Source organism: Cyprinus carpio, chromosome A22, assembly GCF_018340385.1.
Source record: "Cyprinus carpio isolate SPL01 chromosome A22, ASM1834038v1, whole genome shotgun sequence".
NCBI classification, from domain to species: Eukaryota; Metazoa; Chordata; class Actinopteri; order Cypriniformes; family Cyprinidae; genus Cyprinus; species Cyprinus carpio.
Window position 1 is genome coordinate 4,943,905 of NC_056593.1, and position 20,834 is coordinate 4,964,738.

General features: G+C 36.3%; 1 protein-coding gene across 1 annotated transcript; it reads left to right on the top strand.

The window, feature by feature from the left end:
* Positions 1-486: 486 nt before the first annotated feature.
* Positions 487-14,356, top strand: LOC109068213 (muscle M-line assembly protein unc-89-like). The gene is made up of 11 exons (XM_042712291.1): positions 487-934; positions 4,066-4,401; positions 4,508-4,834; positions 5,023-5,346; positions 5,760-6,086; positions 9,753-10,091; positions 10,494-10,850; positions 11,135-11,461; positions 11,934-12,035; positions 12,124-12,149; positions 12,351-14,356. The coding sequence occupies exons 1-11, from the start codon at positions 883-885 to the stop codon at positions 12,456-12,458; spliced, it is 2,625 nt and encodes an 874-aa protein (XP_042568225.1). The 5' UTR covers positions 487-882; the 3' UTR covers positions 12,459-14,356.
* The last annotated feature ends 6,478 nt before the right edge of the window (positions 14,357-20,834 follow it).

The window sequence follows — 20,834 nt, forward strand, 5'->3', positions numbered from 1 at the left end:
CTTAAAAGTTGTGATTGTTACCATATTTTGACCCATACTTAAAAATTAAAAACCGGTATAAATGGGTAAATCTTCTACACATATTTGATTCTTTATTCCCTGCTGAGGAACAAACAAACAAACAAACAAAACAATAGAAATCGTTGTTTCTAATTGATCTAATGGTTTCCACTACAGATATCATTAGCCTACAAATATTACGAACCATCATAACTATTAAAACCACATAAGGATTTAGTGGTTTTAACAAGCCAACAATAGAAGGTAACAAATTGCAGGGACCATTGGCTTATAGTTTCCATTAAATCCAATGAAATAATTATAAACAATAAAACCAGTACAAATTCTGTGATGGTTTCAATTTTTTTTTTTTTTTAAGCAGGGTTTTCTTTCCTGACATGCTCAAATTCATGTTAAACACTAAACATGCTTACCCTGTGCATCTAAAGCACTTTTTGTGTGAAAATGTATTTATTTTGTCCATCAAAAGGGTGCTGTCACTTTAAATGAGCGTGAGCAGAGCAGCAAAAAGAGACTCGTTTTGGCAGGAACCCAGCTCACACATAACAGAAAAAACAACTCTGTGCTTTCGCTCTCAGCAAACTCTGATCTCTCAACTCTCCCCATTGTCTCTAGTCCAACCCCCACCTCTTAATGTAAACGAGATCTAGCTACAGACTCGACTGAAGTGAACTATAGGCTACTATAGGCTTATTAAATTATACTATACTAAATTACATTCCTGAAGATCATCACATCAAAAACGTGTCTACAACATTTGTAATGACGTTACAGCATCTCGCAGATAACTTTCACTTACTACTAAAACAGAGGAACAGCTCTTTTGCTAAATCAGTGATCATCTTTTAGCAAACATTGAAAATGAAGCAAGTCTTTATTTCTCTCTTCTTCTTGTTGTGCGTTCTTGTGCATGGTAAGACATTTATGTTACTATCTCTTTCCGACCAACGATAAAAGGAGCCTGACGCGGTTTCCCTTAATATCAGCTATTAGCTTTATATTAGACATACCACTGTAAGGTATTTAGTATTAAGAGTCTCTCTTCTGGTCGAAGAAAAAACGAACGTGACAGTATAATCGCAACATTTTCAGAGCTCTTTGCTGCTTTGCTAGGAGAGAGAGTGGGGCTCAAGGTGAAGGCTGTCGCACACCGGACGCATCGGGAACAATTCAAGACTGCAGTCCAAAGAAAAAAACAGTTAATCCATTCACAGGCAAAAATTCACTTCAAGAATGAACCGAGTGTCGGCGCTGCGCTTCTCGTCCGGTGTGCGACGCCCATTTAAATGTTTCCACACAGACGAAACCTAAGTTAAGTTTATTTATATAGCACATTTATCACAGCAAAGCTGACCAAAGCGCTGAACAAAGTCAAAGATAAACATAAAATAAACAAAACAGATGATACAGTAAAACAATGGAACATAGATAAAATCCAATTAAAAATGCCTGGGAATAAAGATGTTTTCAACTTCATTTTAAAAGTTGTGATAGAAGGTGCAAGGCGAATGTCCAGTGGAAGTTGGTTCCAGAGACGGGGTCAGGGGGGGCGCAATAGAAAAAGCGTTTTTAGGCGTGAACGAGGGACAACTAAGAGCTCTATCAGAAGATCTTAGAGATCTGGAGGATGAAACAGGAATAAGATGATCTGAGAGATAAGATGGGGCTTGACCGTTAAGAGCTTTAAAAACAAACAACAAAATTTTAAATTGAATTCTAAAATAGACAGAAAGTCAATGAAGAGAGGCTAAAACTAGTGTAATGTGATCTGTTTTCTTTGCCCCGGTCAACAGCCTTGCAGCAGCATTGTGTACCATCTGCAAGCGTGCAATGGATGACTGAGGAAGACCCAAATATAATCAATTACAGTAGTCAAGGCTGGAGGTAATAAAAGCATGAATGACTTTCTCCAGGTCATTAAAAGTTAAAAATTATTTCAGTCTCGAGATGATCCGTAACTGTATTAATTTGTTTAGTTAAGCAAAGTTCAGAGTCCAGAATGACACCAAGATTTCTGAGCTGGGAGGAGACTGAGGGGAAATGCTTGCCATGCTCATTTATGAGACCACTTCTCAACTTAGGGGGGCCAAAGACGATTACTTCCGTTTTATTTTCATTAAGACTAAGAAAGCTATTGGAAAGCCATTTCTTGATGTCCCCTAGGCAGGCCAATAAGGGTTGAACGATATCGCCAGCTTTCAATGGTATGTACAACTGGGTATCATCAGCATATAAATGAAATGAAACATTGTGTCTCCTAATAATGTCTCCCAAAGGTCGCATATATAAATTAAAAAGGAGTGGCCCTAAAATGGATCCTTGAGGCACTCCACAGATAATAGGAGCAACAGATAAAGAAAACTTACCTAACTCAACAGAAAAAGACCTGTCTCTAAGATATGAATTAAACCACTGCAAAGCAATACCGCCAATACCAAACAAATTTTCTAACCGGCAGAGAAGAATCTCATGATCAACTGTATCAAAAGCAGCTGTAAGATCAAGAAGCAGCAGAACTGAATTTTTACCACTATCCACTGCAAGCAAAATGTCATTGAATACTTTAAGAAAAGCAGACTCAGTGCTATGATGGGCAGAGAAACCAGATTGGAGAGGTTCTGTTAATTTAGCTGCATTTAAAAAGGAAATCAATTGTGAATATACAACATTTTCTAAAAGTTTTGATAAAAATGAAAGCTTAGAGACAGCCCGATAATTATCAAGGCAATTTTCCTCCAAACCCTGTTTCTTAAGCAAAGGTTGAACGACAGCATGCTAAAAACATTTCGGGACTACCCCAGCACTGAATGGAAGTCCCGAATTTCAGAAAAAGAGGCCTTAATAATCTCAGAAGGAATGACATCAAGTGAAGAGGCAGTTTTCTTCATCTTATTGACCAAATCACAGAGTTCCCGCAAAGAAACATTTTGAAAACAAGAAAAAAGGAAGCCGGACTTGCCAGCGAAAACAGTGACAGATCTGATGACTGCAAAGTAAAAGAGGAGTGAATAGCTAAAACTTTATCTGAAAAAAACTGTAAAAAAAAAAAATTCACAACGTTCAGTTGAGGGTCCCACATGAAACTGACAACCTGGATTAATTATTGAATTAATCGTGGAAAACAGAATTTTAGGTCTATGAGAATGTGTATTAATCAAATCTGAAAAATACTTAGACCTAGCTGATTTTGCAGCTTTCTGAAAGTTAAACAAACATTCTTTGAAAAACTCACAAGACACAGTTAACGAATCCTGTTTCCATTTCCTCTCCGCTTGATGACATGCCCGCCTAAGAGAGCAAGCATTGTCGTCGAGCCAATAATAAGATTTCTGCCTGGGTGACTTTAACTTAAAAGGTGCAATAACATCTAAAATATTAGAACAATTTGTATAGAGAAGAGAAGTCAGTTCATCAGGCCCAATGGAAGACTCAACAGCATTCAAAATAGATCCTTCAACAGCGTTAGCATGATAGATTTCACTAAACTCAGGAGGAATAGATGAATTTATACAACGAGAGTAATAGCCCAGATGTTTTTCCTTAACTGCAGAATTCTCAGCATGGACATTAAAAACAATAGGTCTGTGATCAGAGAAGGAGACATCTTCTATGTTTACATCTTCTACAGCAACACCATTTGACAAAATAAGGTCCAGAGTGTGGCCATGAACATGAGTTGCTCCATTTATATGTTGCACCTAGTGTATTGAAACGGTATCTAGAGAAATTGCTCTAAAATTCGACAATCTTTGTAAGATATCACTGAACATTTAACCACAGCAAAAGTAAATTTCTTGCTGAGGTTGTTTCATCTCAATTTTTGTGTTTAAGACGAGACAATTCTTCTTTTAATCTCCGATTTGTAATTTAGCACTAATCAAACAAAGCCACATAGTTGTACTAAAAGTGTGGAATGTGGGGAAAATGAAATATTCTGAAACCCAAATGTGTATACGCAAACTGAGAAAGCCAAAAAGAGTTGTGGCCCACTCTCCCCCTATATGCATTTGCTGGCTTGTAATTAATTGTTCATTTCGTCTCCAGGTTTTTCCGCTGTTGGGGCAGATAGAGTGTCAGTGTCAGTGATGGAAGGAGATTCAGTCACTCTGTACACTGATGTCGAAACCATCCACAAAGAAGAGATTAGATGGTATTTTGATGATGTTCGCATTGCTGAAATCAGTGGAGATCTCAGTAAGACCTGCACAGATGTTCAGTGTGAAGCTGGTAATGAGAGATTCAGAGACAGACTGAAGCTGGATCATCAGACTGGATCTCTGACCATCATGAACATCACAACCACAGACTCTGGACTCTTTAAACTACAGATCAACAGCAGCAGTGACAGTCTTCGTCAACTCTACAATGTTTCTGTCTATTGTGAGTCATTATGTTCCTTATCTGATCCACAGTTCTCTCATGTCGTGTAGTTTGTTTGTTGTTTTCAGCAAAAAGATCCTCCAGCAGCTGTTGATTTGTGTTTCAGATGTTCCTGAACGAGAGAAAATAAAGAGAGTGAAGGAGGGAGAATCTGTAATTTTAGATCCTGGTGTAGTAAAAAACCCAAATTATTTGATGAAATGGCTTTTTAATGGAATTCGTGTCGCTGAAATCAATGGAGATCTCAGTTTTATCTGTACAGATGTTCAGTGTTTATATGCTGACGGGAGATTCAGAGACAGATTGAAACTGAATCAAAGAACTGGATCTCTGACCATCACAAACACCAGAAGTGAAGACACTGGAGTCTATTATCTGCTGATAATCAGCAGCAGATTCAGCATCAGAAAGAGCTACATTGTTAATGTCACTGGTGAGTGTTATTTAATGATGAAACTCACAGAATATATTCATCTTTGATCTCGTAGGTGTCTGATCCACTATGTGAGAACTGCCTGTCTTGCACTTACCTTATCACTCTATGATCTGTAGAAAAAAATATTTTCACAGCACTTTCCTGTATGTTTTTGTTTGGCTTATGATTATGTTAACTTTTTTCAGGTGTTTACGGTGTTCATACAGACAGTGTGTCTGTGATCGAGGGGGATTCAGTCATCCTACACACTGATGTTGAAACAAATCAGCAAAAAGAGATTAGATGGTATTTTTATGAAATCCGCATCGCTCAAATCACTGGAGATCTCAGTTTCATCTGTACAGACTGTAAATACAGTGATGAGAGATTCAGAGACAGACTGAAACTGGACAATCAGACCGGATCTCTGACCATCACAAACATCACAATCACAGACTATGGAGTTTATCATCTAGAGATCATCAGAGACAGTGGCATCAGGCATGACAGCTTCAGTGTTGCTGTTCATGGTGAGTCATTATGCGTAAAAGCTTGTCTTGTACATTTAAATCACATCATTGATGTGTTTAATGATATTCAGAGGAGTTTTACCTGTATATTAATTCACTTACAGTTTGTAGATGATTTCTTTAAAAACACACTTACTGTTTTAGGAACTGTAGATTTAAATACAAATGTAGTTCACTATGATATAAATCATTTTATTTTTAACTAACATTGTTTTGTTCTGGTGAATCCAAATCGGAATTCAAAGTTCAAAAATGTTTCAGAATCACAACAAAATGTTGCTTTTCAGGCTAAAAATTAAGAAAGACCATGACAATCACTTTTATATCCACAGTTCTCTCATGTTCTGGAATTTTTTAATTTTATTTTATTTCCAGCAAAAGATCCCTCCATCAGCTGTTATTTTATGTTTTAGGTGTTTCTGCCACTGAACGAGATGAAATGAAGATGAAGTCTGTGAAGGAGGGAGAATCTGTCACTTTAGAGTTTGATGTAATAAACAACCTGAATTATCCCATGACGTGGTATTTTAATGACATTTGCATGACTAAAATCACTAGAGATCAGAGTAAGATCTGTGAAGATAGTGATGAGGGATTCAGAGACAGACTGAAGGTGGATCATCAGACTGGATCTCTGACCATCACAGACGTCAGAACCACAGACTCTGGAGATTATAAGATACAGATCAACAGCAGCAGCAGAATCAGTATCATAAAGAGCTTCATTGTTAATGTCACCGGTGAGTTAAATTTAATAGTTAAATTCTTTTTCCTTTAATTTCGATTTAAGTAAATGTTCTTCATGGAATGTTTGGAAGCAAAAAAAGACTCAAAATTACAACTCTTATATACATGTCTTTATTAAACTAAAAATGTATGGAAAACATCATCTTTGGAGGAAAATTAAATAAGCAGTACTATTTATGTATATTTCATGGTATGAGAAATATAAAAAATATAAACAAATATATGATCCTAAAAATGTAGTAGCTTGATCACAAGAATTAATTACATTTTAAAATATATTCAAAGAGAAAGCAGTTATTTAAATAGTAAAAATATTTCACAAAATTACCGCTTTTGCTGTATTTTAGATCAAATAAATGCAAGCTTGGTGAGCAGAAGAGAATTCATTAAAAATCTTTCTGTTCAAAAACATTTGACTGGTAGTGTATATAAAACTAATTATGCATGATCACTTGTGAGAGAGAAAAAATGTGAAAGAAAAAAGGTTTTGTGAAAGAGAAAACAATGTTAAAGAAAAAAAAATTGTGATAGTTTTTTAAAAGAAAATTTTTCTTTTTTTGCAGAGACAGAAAAAGTAGAGAGAAAAAAGTTTTGTGAGAGAAAATGTGAATAGAGAAAAAAATTGCAGAGAGAGAGAAAAATGTTTTTGGAGACAGCAAACAAGTGGAAGTGGGAAAAAGAAAAATATTTAAAGAGAGAGAAAAATTTGGATAGAGAAAAATGTTTGAAGAGAGAAAAAGATTTTGGTGAAAGAATAAAAAAATAAAAAAGTTTTTGGAGAGAGAAGTTTTTGAAAAAAAAAAAATTATGAAGAGAGAAAAAAAGCTTTGGGAGAGAGTAAAAAGTTGAAAAAAACTTTTTAATATCAGTTAATGTAGGCTATACTGTGCTAATGTACATGCAGTTTTATTGCATTGTTACCTATTTAATAAATAGCAATCATACAATGCTTCCTTACTAAACCCCGCTAATTAGATACATGTTTATAGGCTTTATTATGTTTACTAATATAGCCTACTTATTACTTGTCGAAATAGAAATAAAAGATTACATTCTATCTATCTATCTATCTATCTATCTATCTATCTATCTATCTATCTATCTATCTATCTATCTATCTATCTATCTATCTATCTATCTATCTATCTTAAAATGCTGTCATGGGCACAAGATAGCCTATCAACACATTGTACAAAATATAATAGGCTAATGTAGCCTAATTCTACGTTTACACTAGTGCGTTTACGTTTTAAAACGCATAACTTTTGCTACGGTTACCCCTGTTGTTTACACTACTCCACCTTTTTCGAGACTTTCGCTAATGCTGCAGACCCTGTTTTAGTTTGAAAACTCTGGCATTGTGTTTCACTGTAAACAGACCAAAACGGAAACTTTTGGAAACGATGGCGTGGCTGCCCACACTCTCTCTGTGTATCCTTGATGATCGTGTAAACAATAACATCATGCTCATTGTACCTGCATGAATGGTTATGTGACCTGCATTTTCGATTGTGTAGTGTGGACGGAGATTGTTTCTGAAATGCAGTGAAAACACAAGTGTAGACATGTTCCTTCAACGTCACCATACATACTAACTTTAGCTAGCCATCTTTTTTTTTCACTCGTGTTTAATCAAACAGAGAAAAAAAAATGAAGAGAGAGAAAAAAAGAGTGAGAAAAGACCAATTTTTAACGTTTGAAGTTTTTAAAGGGGTCATATGATGCTGAACAGAACAGAATGTGTCGACATGCTTTAATGTTCAAAAAACACATTATTTTTCAAATACTGTACATTATTGTAGGTCCTCTATGCCCCAACTCTCTCAAACGTGTAATTTTCTACAAAGTCCCTCCTTCTGACAAGCGCAGTCTGCTCTGCTGACCCAGTGCATTGTGATTGGCCGAACACTGCAAGCACTCGTCCGAAATGTAATGCCCCATTTCATTATTGCGAGCTTCATCTTTCAAAATAAATGTAAAGACAGTTAATAATGTCCTTAGTTTTACCATCGGTTCAAGCCTGAAAGAGGAACAGAGTCACGTGACAGACACAGTGATGAAGCTCGTATGTGTTTGCAGTACACAAGCCACGGACGGTTAAGACAGCTGACTCCACTGTGTGACCGTCTCTCTCTCTCTCTCTCTCTCACACACACACACACACACACACACACACACACACACACACACACACACACACACACACACACACGCAAAACTCCGCATTTGAACATTCAATAGCAAATACCTAAACTAATAACAAAACATACTTACAGTAGCTGATTCAGAAGCGCCAGATTGTCGTAGCAAAGTCTGAATGACCTCCTCTCCTAGGTTCATGAATCGGTCGTCCATAAATAGCGTTGCTGTTCTGTTGTAAGTAATCTGAAAGATTCCTAAATGCATCTACTTTCGGAAGACCAAATAAAGTGCTTTTGCTTTCATCTCCCTGACATGCTGCTTCAACACTAACTGCATTACTGAAACCACAACTTCTTTCTTTGCGTGAACATTTGGGCGGCGTTATGCAAATATTTCCACATAGTGACGTAGCGATGTGGGGGCGTGTATAAACAAGGCGTTTTAGGGGGCCGTGGCAGAGTCTTAACTTTGATAAAGAATATCTCTTTGGATTTGAGACTTTAGTCTTTGCAACTTTACAGATCTTCTTCATGCACCAAGAGCTTGTTACACTCCAAAGAATAAGGAAAAATTTAAATTGCGTCATATGACCCCTTTAAATCGAGTCACAGGAAGAAGTAGGCGGGAACTGGCAAACATTTAAATAAAGCTTTAATAAGAAATTAAACACAAAAGAGCATGACAGTGAAAAAAAAAACAACAACAAAAAACACATACTATTACAGTAATAATGCCTTTCATTCTGGCTGGAACGTGCTGATGACTTATCATGTCTGCGCAAACAGGGTGCACAGAGGTGTGGAAATTACATATTTTGACAGGCATGTAATGTTTGGATCAAACATTTTGATTGGATGAACTTTATATGGTACTTCGCCAACAAAATTCAATATAAATGCATATAAATAAATTTAGAACAAATAACTTAGTGATTGCTATTGTCATTATAATAGAATTTAAACCATCATAAAATAAAACATTTTCGAACCAAATCACCTACCCTGCCTTTAACTCTATTTATCATCAAACACGTTCTGCTCTTTATTTAATCATTCATTATAACTATAAATTTAAGTAGGAGACTACTGTGCTATGCAGATATATTTGCATACTGCAAAATAACAGATCTGTAATTTAGACACTTTATATCATCATCATGATTTAAAATAGTCTGAAAATGTGATCCCTGTAAATGCTCAGATTAGTAATTTAAATAAAAACTTTAAGTAGGATGGCTTCATAAATTTTGACATTTTACATCAGTGCATAATCTGAAAAATGTACATTGGAAACATTGTAAGTTTGATTTGGGATAAAAGTTTCTGCCAAACGAATAAAAATGCTAATGAAAACGTAATTTATGTGGGAAATTCAAACTGTAAGACTAAAAATAAAAGACGCTGTACCTTAATGTGGTGGCAAATGCCACAGTTTCTTGAAACTGTAAATTTGTAGAAATGTTTCCTGTTGTTTAATTTTGATCGGCTAATATGATTAATAGTTCATTTCTTCTTCAGGTGTGTCTAGTGCTGATAAAGATGGAGGGTCAGTGTCAGTGAAGGAGGGAGATTCAGTCACTCTACAGACTAGTTTTAAAACAGACAAACCAGAAAAGATGATCTGGTATTTTGATGGCTTTCAAATAGCTGAAATGACTGGAGATCTCAGTTATCTCTGTACAGATGTTCAGTGTAATAAAGGTTCTGAGAGATTCAGAGACAGACTGAAGCTGGATCATCAGAGTGGATCTCTGACCATCACAAACATCACAAACACAGACTCTGGACTCTATAAACTCAAGATCTTTAGCAAAAGTGGCAGAATCAGTAGAAAAATCTACAGTGTCGCTGATAATGGTGAATCATTATTTAAAAAAACAATTCTACAAAAAAAAAACAACATCATATATATGTTTAATGATATTCTATTATATAAATGTGTTTTTTCTCTTTACCTGTATTTTAATTCACACATAGTACATTTCTTTAAAAACACATTCACTGTTAAAGTGGAGTTTGTAGATTTAACTACATATTTAGTTCCGAATGATTTAGTTTTTTTCCATTTTGTTTTTCAAACCTTGCATTTATCGATGTTTTAAGAGTATTGTTTGTTTGCATGTGCTACATTTTGAATCCAGGCATATTTAATATCCACAGTTTTTATGATCTGTTAAAAATAAAAGAAAATATTTTCACAGCAATTTCCTGTTGTATCATTTTGTTTGGTTTATAATGAACTGTTCATTTCCTCTTCAGGATTTTCTGGTGTTGGTTCAGATGGAGTATCAGCGTTTGTGATGGAGGAAGATTCAGTGACATTGTACACTGATGTTGAAACAAACCAGCAGAAAGGTGTTAGATGGTTTAATAATGACAGTCTCATTGCTGTAATTGCCGGAGATCTCAGTAATTTCTGTACAGATGTTCAGTGTGATAAAGGTACTGAGAGATTCAGAGACAGACTGAAGCTGGATCATCAGACTGGATCTCTGACCATCACAAACATCAGAACCACAGACTATGGACGTTATGAACTAGAGATTATCAGCAGCAGCTTAAATGCGGATCATCAGAGAAAAGTCAGTAAAAAGACCTTCAGTGTTGCTCCACCTGGTGAGTCATCTTGTTTAAACACATTGTACAGTTAGTAGTTTTAGTTGTGCTAGTTTAGTTCCGTTTTGTTTGTGGTGTGTTAACATTTTGGGAAAATATTTTTTTTTTCATCTGATCGTCTTTTCAGAGGATTTGTTGCAACAAAAAAAAAGTATGCTTCATAAGCACAAAAAGTGGACAACTGTTGGTTTTCAGAAAGCATAATTACTTTCATAGCCACAGTTCTTTAATGTCGTTTTGTTCATTTGTTGTTTTCAGCAAAAAGAAGTTGGTTTGTGTTTCAGGTGTTTCTGCTGCTCAACGAGATGAAGTGAAGAGAAAGTCAGTGAAGGAGGGAGAATCTGTCACTTTAGACACTCGTGTAATAAAAAACCCAAATTTGATAAAATGGTATTTCAATCACACTCTCATCGCTGAAATCACTGGAGATCAGAGTAAGATCTGTACAGATGATCAGTGTGAAGAAAGATTCAGAGACAGAATGAAGCTGGACAATCAGACTGGATCTCTGACCATCACAAACTCCAGAACCACAGACTCTGGACTCTATAAACTACATATTAACAGCACCTACATCCACATCACTAGGAGCTTCAGTGTTACTGTCACTGGTGAGTATCATTAAGCCATTCGGTCATTTTTTAAATGAGCAGTTTTAGAAAAGCAGTGAATGTTTTAATTGTGGTCTTTTTGAAAAAGTCATCTTTGATTCAGTATTAAAATATAATCAAGGTCATCTCTTTCACCTTCTCATGCAGATCAAATGACAAAACAACTCTGAGTTTTTCCCCTCTAAGATTTGCAAGATATAAACTCGCAGCTGTGATTTACAAAGTCAGAGTTTATGTGATATGAAATTGTAGTTGCGTGTTATAAAGTCAGAATTACACGGTTATATCTTGTAGGTTTTCTCAAATTGCGAGTGTAGGTATGCACATACCTTTTTTTTTTTTTAAATGCAGTGGCAGAAACAGGCTTCCATATAGAACTGATGCCCAAAGAAGAAAACTCCGTCAAATATCAGTCAAAGATGTTTGGTAAATACTGGATTTCTCACTAGTATTTACGACTGTCTGTTTTCAGCTGACCTAACAGGAGTATATACTGCTGTTTCTGTTGTTCTGCTGCTGGTGGTTGCATCTGCTGCTATATTTTACACTTGCAAGTGGCATTCGAGAAGGAACTGTAAGTTTTACATACAGCTGATTTAACGAGATGGAAATTTCTATTTTTACTCTAACCAATGTAATGTGACTTTTTGTTGTTCAAACAGACATCACGAGGAATAATACTGATCAGGTGAGATAATATCAAATTCAAAAGCCGTTTTGTCTGTCTCAATGCAAAACCAACCAACCAACCAAAAAAAAACAAAAACTGATTCAGATCTGTTTTGCAACATTTGTGTGTGAGAGTGTATATGGTTTAATTTGTATGTTGTGGTACAGTATATGTCCTGTTCATTTCTTTTATTTTCCGTGAATCTTTATTTTCTTACAGGTGAATGTTGAAGACTTGTCCCTTGATCAGACTGACTCTCTATTGATGACTCCAACCAGTCAGACGTCCCCGACTGAGACTAATGCTGCCAATGAGACACCAACGTAGGCCCGGCTGCAGAATCAGATCATTGAGGGTGCTTCTTAAATTAATTAGGGCTCTCTCTCTCTCTCTCTCTCTCTCTCTCTCTCTCTCTCTCTCTCTCTCTCTCTCTCTCTCTATATATATATATATATATATATATATATATATATAGATATATCAGTGGCAGCTCGTGGGTTTTACAATAGAGGCGGCACACTAATTATATTGGTCTGGGCTCCCTGCCGATTATTATTATTATTTGCTTAACCGCTTTAAAAAGGCTTTTTGTTTGCTTTTAGTCAGAAAATGTAAAGAAAACGAGACACATACAGCAGTATAATATCATTTCACTTACCTGTCCTATCACCTGAAGCAAACATCCATCCCTTCTTAAAAGTCTGTGTTAAAAGAGAGCTGCCTGTTAAGCCGACTGCTGTATTCTATATCCAGCTTAGATCTCACAAAGTTATGTTATAATCAATGAAGTTCTCGATGCTGCACAATGAATCTCTTATTTACATCGCGCCTACACTTTATTGTAATGAGATGATACGTGCTGAACACAACACTTGAACAAAAACTGTGAATGTATTCTAACTGAAACGGCTCTGATTAGATATGTCTGTGATTGGCTACATTGCCCAACGCTGCAAAACATGTTGAAATAGAAACCGATCTCCAGAGATGCCATTATTACAGTATTAACTGAGGGTGCTATTGATTTCGTTTGAGGGTGCTTAGCGACTTTAGGTTCCTACCTGCTAATTTGATCCAGACAGGAACAGTGAGCAAATCTCTTGTTCTTTTCGGGATTTTTGTATTTTTTCCTCTCCACTAGAGAGGAAACACCCTGATGAAAACACCAGTATGCCGTTATTCCCAAGATTCAAGTTACTCTAAATTGGTGTTTTCAGCAGGAATCCTTTTATTTATGTTAAAGTCGATGTAACGATTTGTGTTTTTACTTGTTTGTTTGTGAAATCTCAGCATTGTATCCATGACTGAGATTCTGAGTCTCAGGAACAGAGCCTGTAATAACTGCACTGAAGCAACAGCAAACTGCCTAATAAGTTTTTTTTGTCATATATTTTTATGTATTATGTTCCGTAACTGTTCCTTATGCACAAGCCTTTTACTATTTTTAATCTGAATGTAATTTAAGCACATTTCATAAAATAATTATTTACTTATATAACAAAAATATGCATTTTCTATTATAATCTTCAGATGTTTGCTGCTTGTCCTGAAAAATGTTGTAAATTATAATGGTCTGTGTTTTATGACCCATTTGAAATGCTAGAACTCTTTCACATCATCTGTGTGTTATAGATGTTTTCTCCAGTCTCTTTCAGTTCTTGAAGTATGTTCAGCTGGTGCTGTACCTGGTTCTCTCAGGTTTCTTCTGCTGGATTTACCCGTTCAAAGAGCTCATTATCTGTCTACAGAACATCAGCAGATCTCACTGAACTCTGAGCTTCCTGGATACAAGATTTAAAATGGTCATCATGGTGTCTATTTTTGTAAATGTTTTTAGAAAAGTAATTTCAGTGGCAGAGCTGAAGTACTGTAAAAAGCCAAACTCCTCACAAAAACTTGAACCACAACCTCAGAAGTGATTGTGTGCCTTGTGATCTGAGCTAAATATTTTTAGACATTTTAAAATTGTTTGTTTTCTGTAACTTCAAGTCTGCCAAGAAATAAGTGCCTTAAATTGAAGCGCGCATAAACACTATTTTCTTAAAATCAGAAAGGAACTTTTCAGATCTTTGTATATGTTCATATCAGAAGTGTTATTAAAAACAACTGATTTACTCATAAAGCCTGGAATCTATGAGTTTGTTTTGAATACTCATCAGACTATTTAAATCTGAAAGTTTGTCATATTGACTTTTAACTTTAAAATTGGAGCTTAAGGAGGGATAGTTCACCCAAAAATTAAAATTTGATGTTTATCTGCTTACCCCAGGGTATCCAAGATGTAGGTGACTTGTGTTTCTTCAGTAGAACACAAACCGTGGCAGTCTATTAGTCTTATAATATAAGTGGATGGGAATCATGGCTTTAAGAGTCAAAAAACATTCACAAACAAACCCTGCGGCTCGTATCAATACATTGATGTGTAAAGTATAAAAGTATATAAATGTTCTTCTATCAAGACTCTTAACTGTTCTTAATAGTGGAAAACAATCTTTATTAAATGAAAAACATCATTTAATTTTAAATATTAGTATTCATTCAGTTGTTGCAAATGGCAAAAAAGTTGATCATCTTACATTATTGCTAGTCATACTTTGGTTTGACACTATGAGTCAAACTGAAATCTGCTGTCTGTTTTTCAGAAACATGGTTTAATTTGCTGGATGGACAAATTGGTTTTTGCAGAAAAGTGGCTATTTGTATGTAGTTTGTACAAGATTAAATTTCTTTACAGATAAATTAATAAAATGGGGTATCTACTCCCTTTGCTATGTTTTGCACTTTCTTTCAACAGATTTAGACATGTGGTCTCTTCAATATGATGCCCCTAAAGAGACAAGGTGAAGGGAGGAAAAATATAGTTTTAAAAACAAAATATACTTTTGCAAGCAAATGAGAAGTTTCTCAGGGTAACAGTTTTGTGAGAGAATGCAAAAGCATTGATTTGTATTTCCCTTCCCGTTTCATTTTTTTTTTTCTTTAAACAATCACCATGTCCTTTAGGGACTCTGTACTTTAAGATGAAGTATGAAAAATGGGCCAGCGACGAGACATAAACATAAAACCCATTATAAACGTGATATAAACATGATTTCTAGTCGTGTCCTATTTTGGAAGGCCAAACAAAGTAGTTTCGCTTTCTCAGTGAAACAGCGTCACACACCGCGGTCTAGAGTGAGTGGAGGCCGGCTTGAGTGAGCAGAGGTGGGCAGCTTGAGAAAGGTGTGGCCGGCGGATTCTACAAAGGAGCGTCCATTGGTCTTGTGGCAACCACATGTGACGACCCCAGGCTGGACTCCGCTTCGCCCACAGTGAGAGCTGAATCGGCAATCCACAGTGCAAAGTTGATGTATTTCCTCAGTGACCAGCACGGATCAGCTCCAGGCAAGAAGAAGCGGATCCTCTTTTGGAAGGCCAAACAAAGTAGTTTCGCTTTCACAGTGAAACACACAGCGTCTATACGACATGGCGGCGCCAACAATACTACAACGAGAATAAAAGGTACGCCTTCTTTTTTTGCGTGAAAATTTGGGCAGCGTTATGCAGATCTTCCCACATACTGACGTAGACATGTGGGTGCGTGTTTGAATGAGCCATTTTAGGGGAGTGTGGACGAGTCTCAACTTTTATAAAGAATATCTCTTTGGATTTGAGACTTTAATCTTTGTAACTTTACAGATCTTCTTTATGCACCAAGAGCTTGTAACACTCCAAAGAGAAAGGAACATTTGAAATTGCATCATATGACCCCTTTAAGCATTCTCGATCTGCGTGATAGGCTATCTTAATGAATTTCCACAAAGATGTACACAATCATGTAAGGTTGATGTTTTTGCTTGTCTTTGATATACCACTATCCGCTTTTTAATTTGAAAAAACATTATTCATTTATATTTAGCCAAGTTTCATATGCAAGTTTCCCCTTACAGTAAACGAGAACGTTGCAAGACCGGAAGTAAGTATGCACACACTGCATCACTGAAGCTCACCGGCGCCGTCTTGTGCACCGAGCCCATTTGAGCCCTGGGCATAACTGTTTATTTCCTCAGGTTTTTTTCAGTGTTGGTGCAGACAGAGTGTCAGTGTCTGATGGCGGGAGATTCAGTCACTCTATACACTGATGTCGAAACAATCAAATCAAACAAAAATAGATTAGATGGTATTTTGATTTTTCAAGACGTCAATAAAATGTTGCAAACATGTTTTGACATCTTGCTTGCATGTTTTAGTATGTGGTTAACATGTTTCTAGCATGTTTAACATGTTGCTAACATGGTTTAGGAGTGCGTCTCAATCAGCATCCTAGTTCACTAGTCAGGGCACGGGTCAGAGAGTTGGCCATTTTAAGGGCTGTCCCAGTCACGTAATCCTTTCAGTGCACTGAAACATTCGCTCCCTGAAAAATCCTACAATGTACCTCAAAAAACAAATTCCCTGAAATTTCTAAAATGCGAAACATAAAATGTGTGAGCCAACTCAGTGACCATTCATGTACACGATATAGGCCTACTGATTCACGAGCTCAGGAGCTAGGACTACAGCTGATTGAGACGCACCCTAGAACACTGCTAGCATGTTTAAGAATGTTGGTAGAATAGTGAAGCGTGTTATTAGCATGATACTAGCATGAGTTAGTACATTGCTAGCATGATTAAACATATTATTAGCATGTTTTAGCATGTGGCTAATGTGATTTAGCACATTCCCTGAAAGTTTCTAGCACATTGCTAGCATGTTTTAGCAAGACATTCTAATTATAATCATTATTTTTTTATAGCATAGGCCTAATATATATATATATATATATATATTATCGTAATTAGGCTACATTTACCATAAGTTGTTACAATACACATCTAGGATAAATGTTTATTATACAAAAAAAACTAAAACCCTCAAATAAAATAAATGAAAACAAGTGCAACTTTATTTAAAGAGAAAGCAATAATAGCAATACTGTCTTATTAATAATTTCCTATGCAATGGTTCAAGCATTTTATATGTGCAGTTTGTTTAGAAAGACGAATGTGGATTTTCAAATGTTAGAAATCACAATAAGTCACTTAAAAAAAAAAAATGTATTAGCCATTTTATTTAAACATCCTTATTTAAGACATGAAAAAAATCAAAGTCTTAAGTATTTCTGTTTTTCACACTGCGAGCTGCGAATAAGCAATCCAATGTATTAATACTCTAAAAATAACATTTACATTGTGCAAACAACACTAAAAAGAGTTTTGTTTTGTATGCAGGCTAAAAACGTCAGTATGGCCTACGTCATCGCACTACAGTGCACAAGGAGTATCGCAAGCCATTTTAGCATTTAAAACTTTGGTTTGACTATCCATAAATATAATTTTGGATAGTCACAATTGTAATTCGGTTAGTCGTAATTATAATTGGACTAGTCACAATGACAGTTAAAGATATCTGCAATTATAATTGCACTAGTAAGAAATGCATGACGGACAAGTACAATGCCTAATCAGATGCAGTCAAAAAAGGTGAAGGCTGATTTTAAAAAGATTACAATTTAATAATTGTAATAAAACTTATAATAAAGTTTATCTGCCATTGATGACATTTATTAGTAGGTTATATTACGTTGTGTATTCAGGTTCACTTGTGTCATTATGGCAGCTTGTTTCCACCATGGAATGAAAAATAAATGTAATTTGCAGCTTTTAATCTTACCATTCATTCTGACTTTTTTTCTCAGATTTGCAAGATATAAACAATGCGAGTTATAAATTGTATAATTGTGAGATAAAAAAATTTTAGCGGCGGAAACAAGCTTCCATAGGAAATAGCCCACAAGGTGGGAGTATTGTATTGTATTATAGCAAGAGATCCATGATGATGATATTCTGCTGTTTTCAGTGACGAGCGCCAATGTATTCTTTTAGGCAGCAGCTATTTGCACTAAGTGTAAATAGCATATTTTCTTAGCGATAGATTAGATTAGATTCAACTTTATTGTCATTGCACATGTGGGTACAAGGCAACGAAATGCAGTACAGGGGAAGAAGAAATACAGCATAACATTAGGGAAGGGAGGAGAAAAAAACAACACCCAGACTATGCTCCTTTGGGAGTACAGTGTGAGAACAGGAAAAACACCTCAGCAGCAAAAGCACATAATCAATACAGCATAACACACAACTTTGAAACAGGGGAGGGGAAAAGGGGGGTCGAGGTAATCCAGCACAGGCAAGCAGCCATCCGGTCCTGCAGCCCTACAGCGCTGGTCGCAGACCCACTTGTCAGACTGGCGGTACAAAGCGGCGAAGGCGAGGGATGTGGGGTAGGGGGGGTGAATGCATATCTGTATATATGTGTGTATGTGTGTGTGTATGTATGTAAAAGTTCTTGTATGTAGGCCAGGAGAGTTGCTACTCCTGGCATCAAATCTAGGTGCCTCAGTCCGCAGGATTGTGATAGCGATACACAGCAAGTTGCCACGGAGACAGCCTTGATCAGGTCCCAGACAGAGTCAACAATCAGCAGGTGTCTGTGGAGTGGGGGTAGGAACGCAAGAGCGTCTCACTGTAGTGCTCTTCCGGGGGAGTTGTTGTTCCAACAGCGGCCTTGGCTGGGGCCAATGCTGGTTGAGGGGAGCCGAAAGCAGATAAGATTGGGGTTGTTTGGTCTTGGGGCGAGTAGCCGCATTCCAAATTACACGACTACTCTCTTAGTCCATTCTGGTCTCCAAATCGATCCATTTGCCTTTGCAAAGCCGTGAGCTTCTCCGTGATATTATCCATATTGCGGTTAATAGTCTCAGTCTCAGTGCTGACCGGTCTGCCCACTGCTCCAATCACAACGGGCAGCCTTGTGAGGTTTTGGACAGCTGTTTCCGTTTTCTGAATTCTTCGATAACCCAGGGCAAAGCCTAATCCAATCAGCAGAAGACCTGTTATCATGGTTCCGAATAGGTAGATATCTTCAATGTCCTCCACGGAAAGAGCCGCCAGACACACGACCTGCCACCTCTCCCACGCGTCCATCGTGTAGCCAGCTACGAACGTTCCGGCAGGGCAGTCAGGTTCCCCCGAACCCAAGCTTCTCGTCGAGAAGATGGTGTCAATTGTGTTGAGAGACCAGTCTATCAAATCCATGATTCCAGATTGGAGAGCAGTGCAGAGAGAGTCTCTCAAAGTATAAGACAATAGACAAGACGAGAGAAGCAAAGCAGGGAAGGTAACAGGGAGGAGAGGGAGAGAAAATGCGACCGCCTTTGTTGAGAGCCAAGGAAGAACAGGAATAACAAGATGATATTTACACTAAGTGTAAATAGCAATGGATTCTATTTACACTGTTAAAATAGCAAGATTTTCTGCTATTTATGCTACTTATTTCAAATAGTGGCAATTATCTGCACCTCAGTATTGTAGTTCATTATAAAACAGTATGCAATAATAATGTATTGAATGTGAATTATAATTTTAATTCAACTTTTTAAATTGATGCCACCTTATTAGGACAATAAAGCCCTCCCTACACCTAACCTGACCGTACCCAATATTTATTTTCAATTTTTTTATTATTTCCTTCATTTTTATTGAAATTAAATGCCTTTACGATATGATATGAGATTTGAAAAGGGAGAAAAAATGTTCGGCAAAAGGCGGATGCAAACTCGGGTCAGTTGCGTCAAAGAGCACACACTTTATTTGCTACTCCACTGAAACTGACGCTGATTTAACATAATTTTTCAGTCTTGACTATCATAATCACACATTGGTGGGCGGATAGCGTAAACAAGGCAGTCTATTTGCACTTAGTGTAAATAGACACTCTGATTTTTTTAAAATTATATCAAATGTTGCAACGGCTGACATGAGTCTTATACATGTGTTCATTTGTAAATAAAGGCTAACAAAATTTTATCCACAGAACACAAGTCTCAACATTACGATATAAAATAGGACAAAAGTCCTATTTAAGTCCTCTCTGTATACGTTAGCCTACCACTTTTACACATGCTCCAGCTACATTTTTATTTTCATACTTTTGAATTACATCTGTATAAAACAGTTTAAAATCACCCAAAGACACAGGACCTTTATTATACAACTCTTAGACAAAATTGCGGATGACAACAGTTTCCAAGCTAGGATTGGTTAAATAAAATGTTTAAGGTGGGGCTCAACAAAGGTGTATTTGCATGCACATTGTAGATATCTATAAACGTATTTTGACTAGTCAAATTGTTAATTCCAGATATCTACATTTCAATTACGCCTAGTCACAAAGCTAAATGCAGATATCTCCAAATATATCTCCAAGATATCTTTAAATATGATTTGCCTAGTCAAAATTCCAATTCAAGATATCTACAACTGTAATTTGGATATCTTTAAAAATTTGGAATTAAAGATATCTTAAATTGTATTCTGACTAGGCAAATCATATTTAAAGATATCTTGAATTTGAATTACGACTAGTCAAAACTAACTTGAAGATATCTGAAAATATTTTTCAATGGAAGTCAATGGAAGATTATGACGTCGTAATAGCATTGTAGATATCTGGAATGTGTATTATGACTAGTCAAAATGACATTGTATATATCTTCAATGCATATTATGACTAGTCATAATCACATTGTAGATATCTTAATTCCAATTACGACGAGTTATAATTGCAATATAGATATCTGGAATTACAATTGTGACTATCCGAAATTATATTTATGGATAG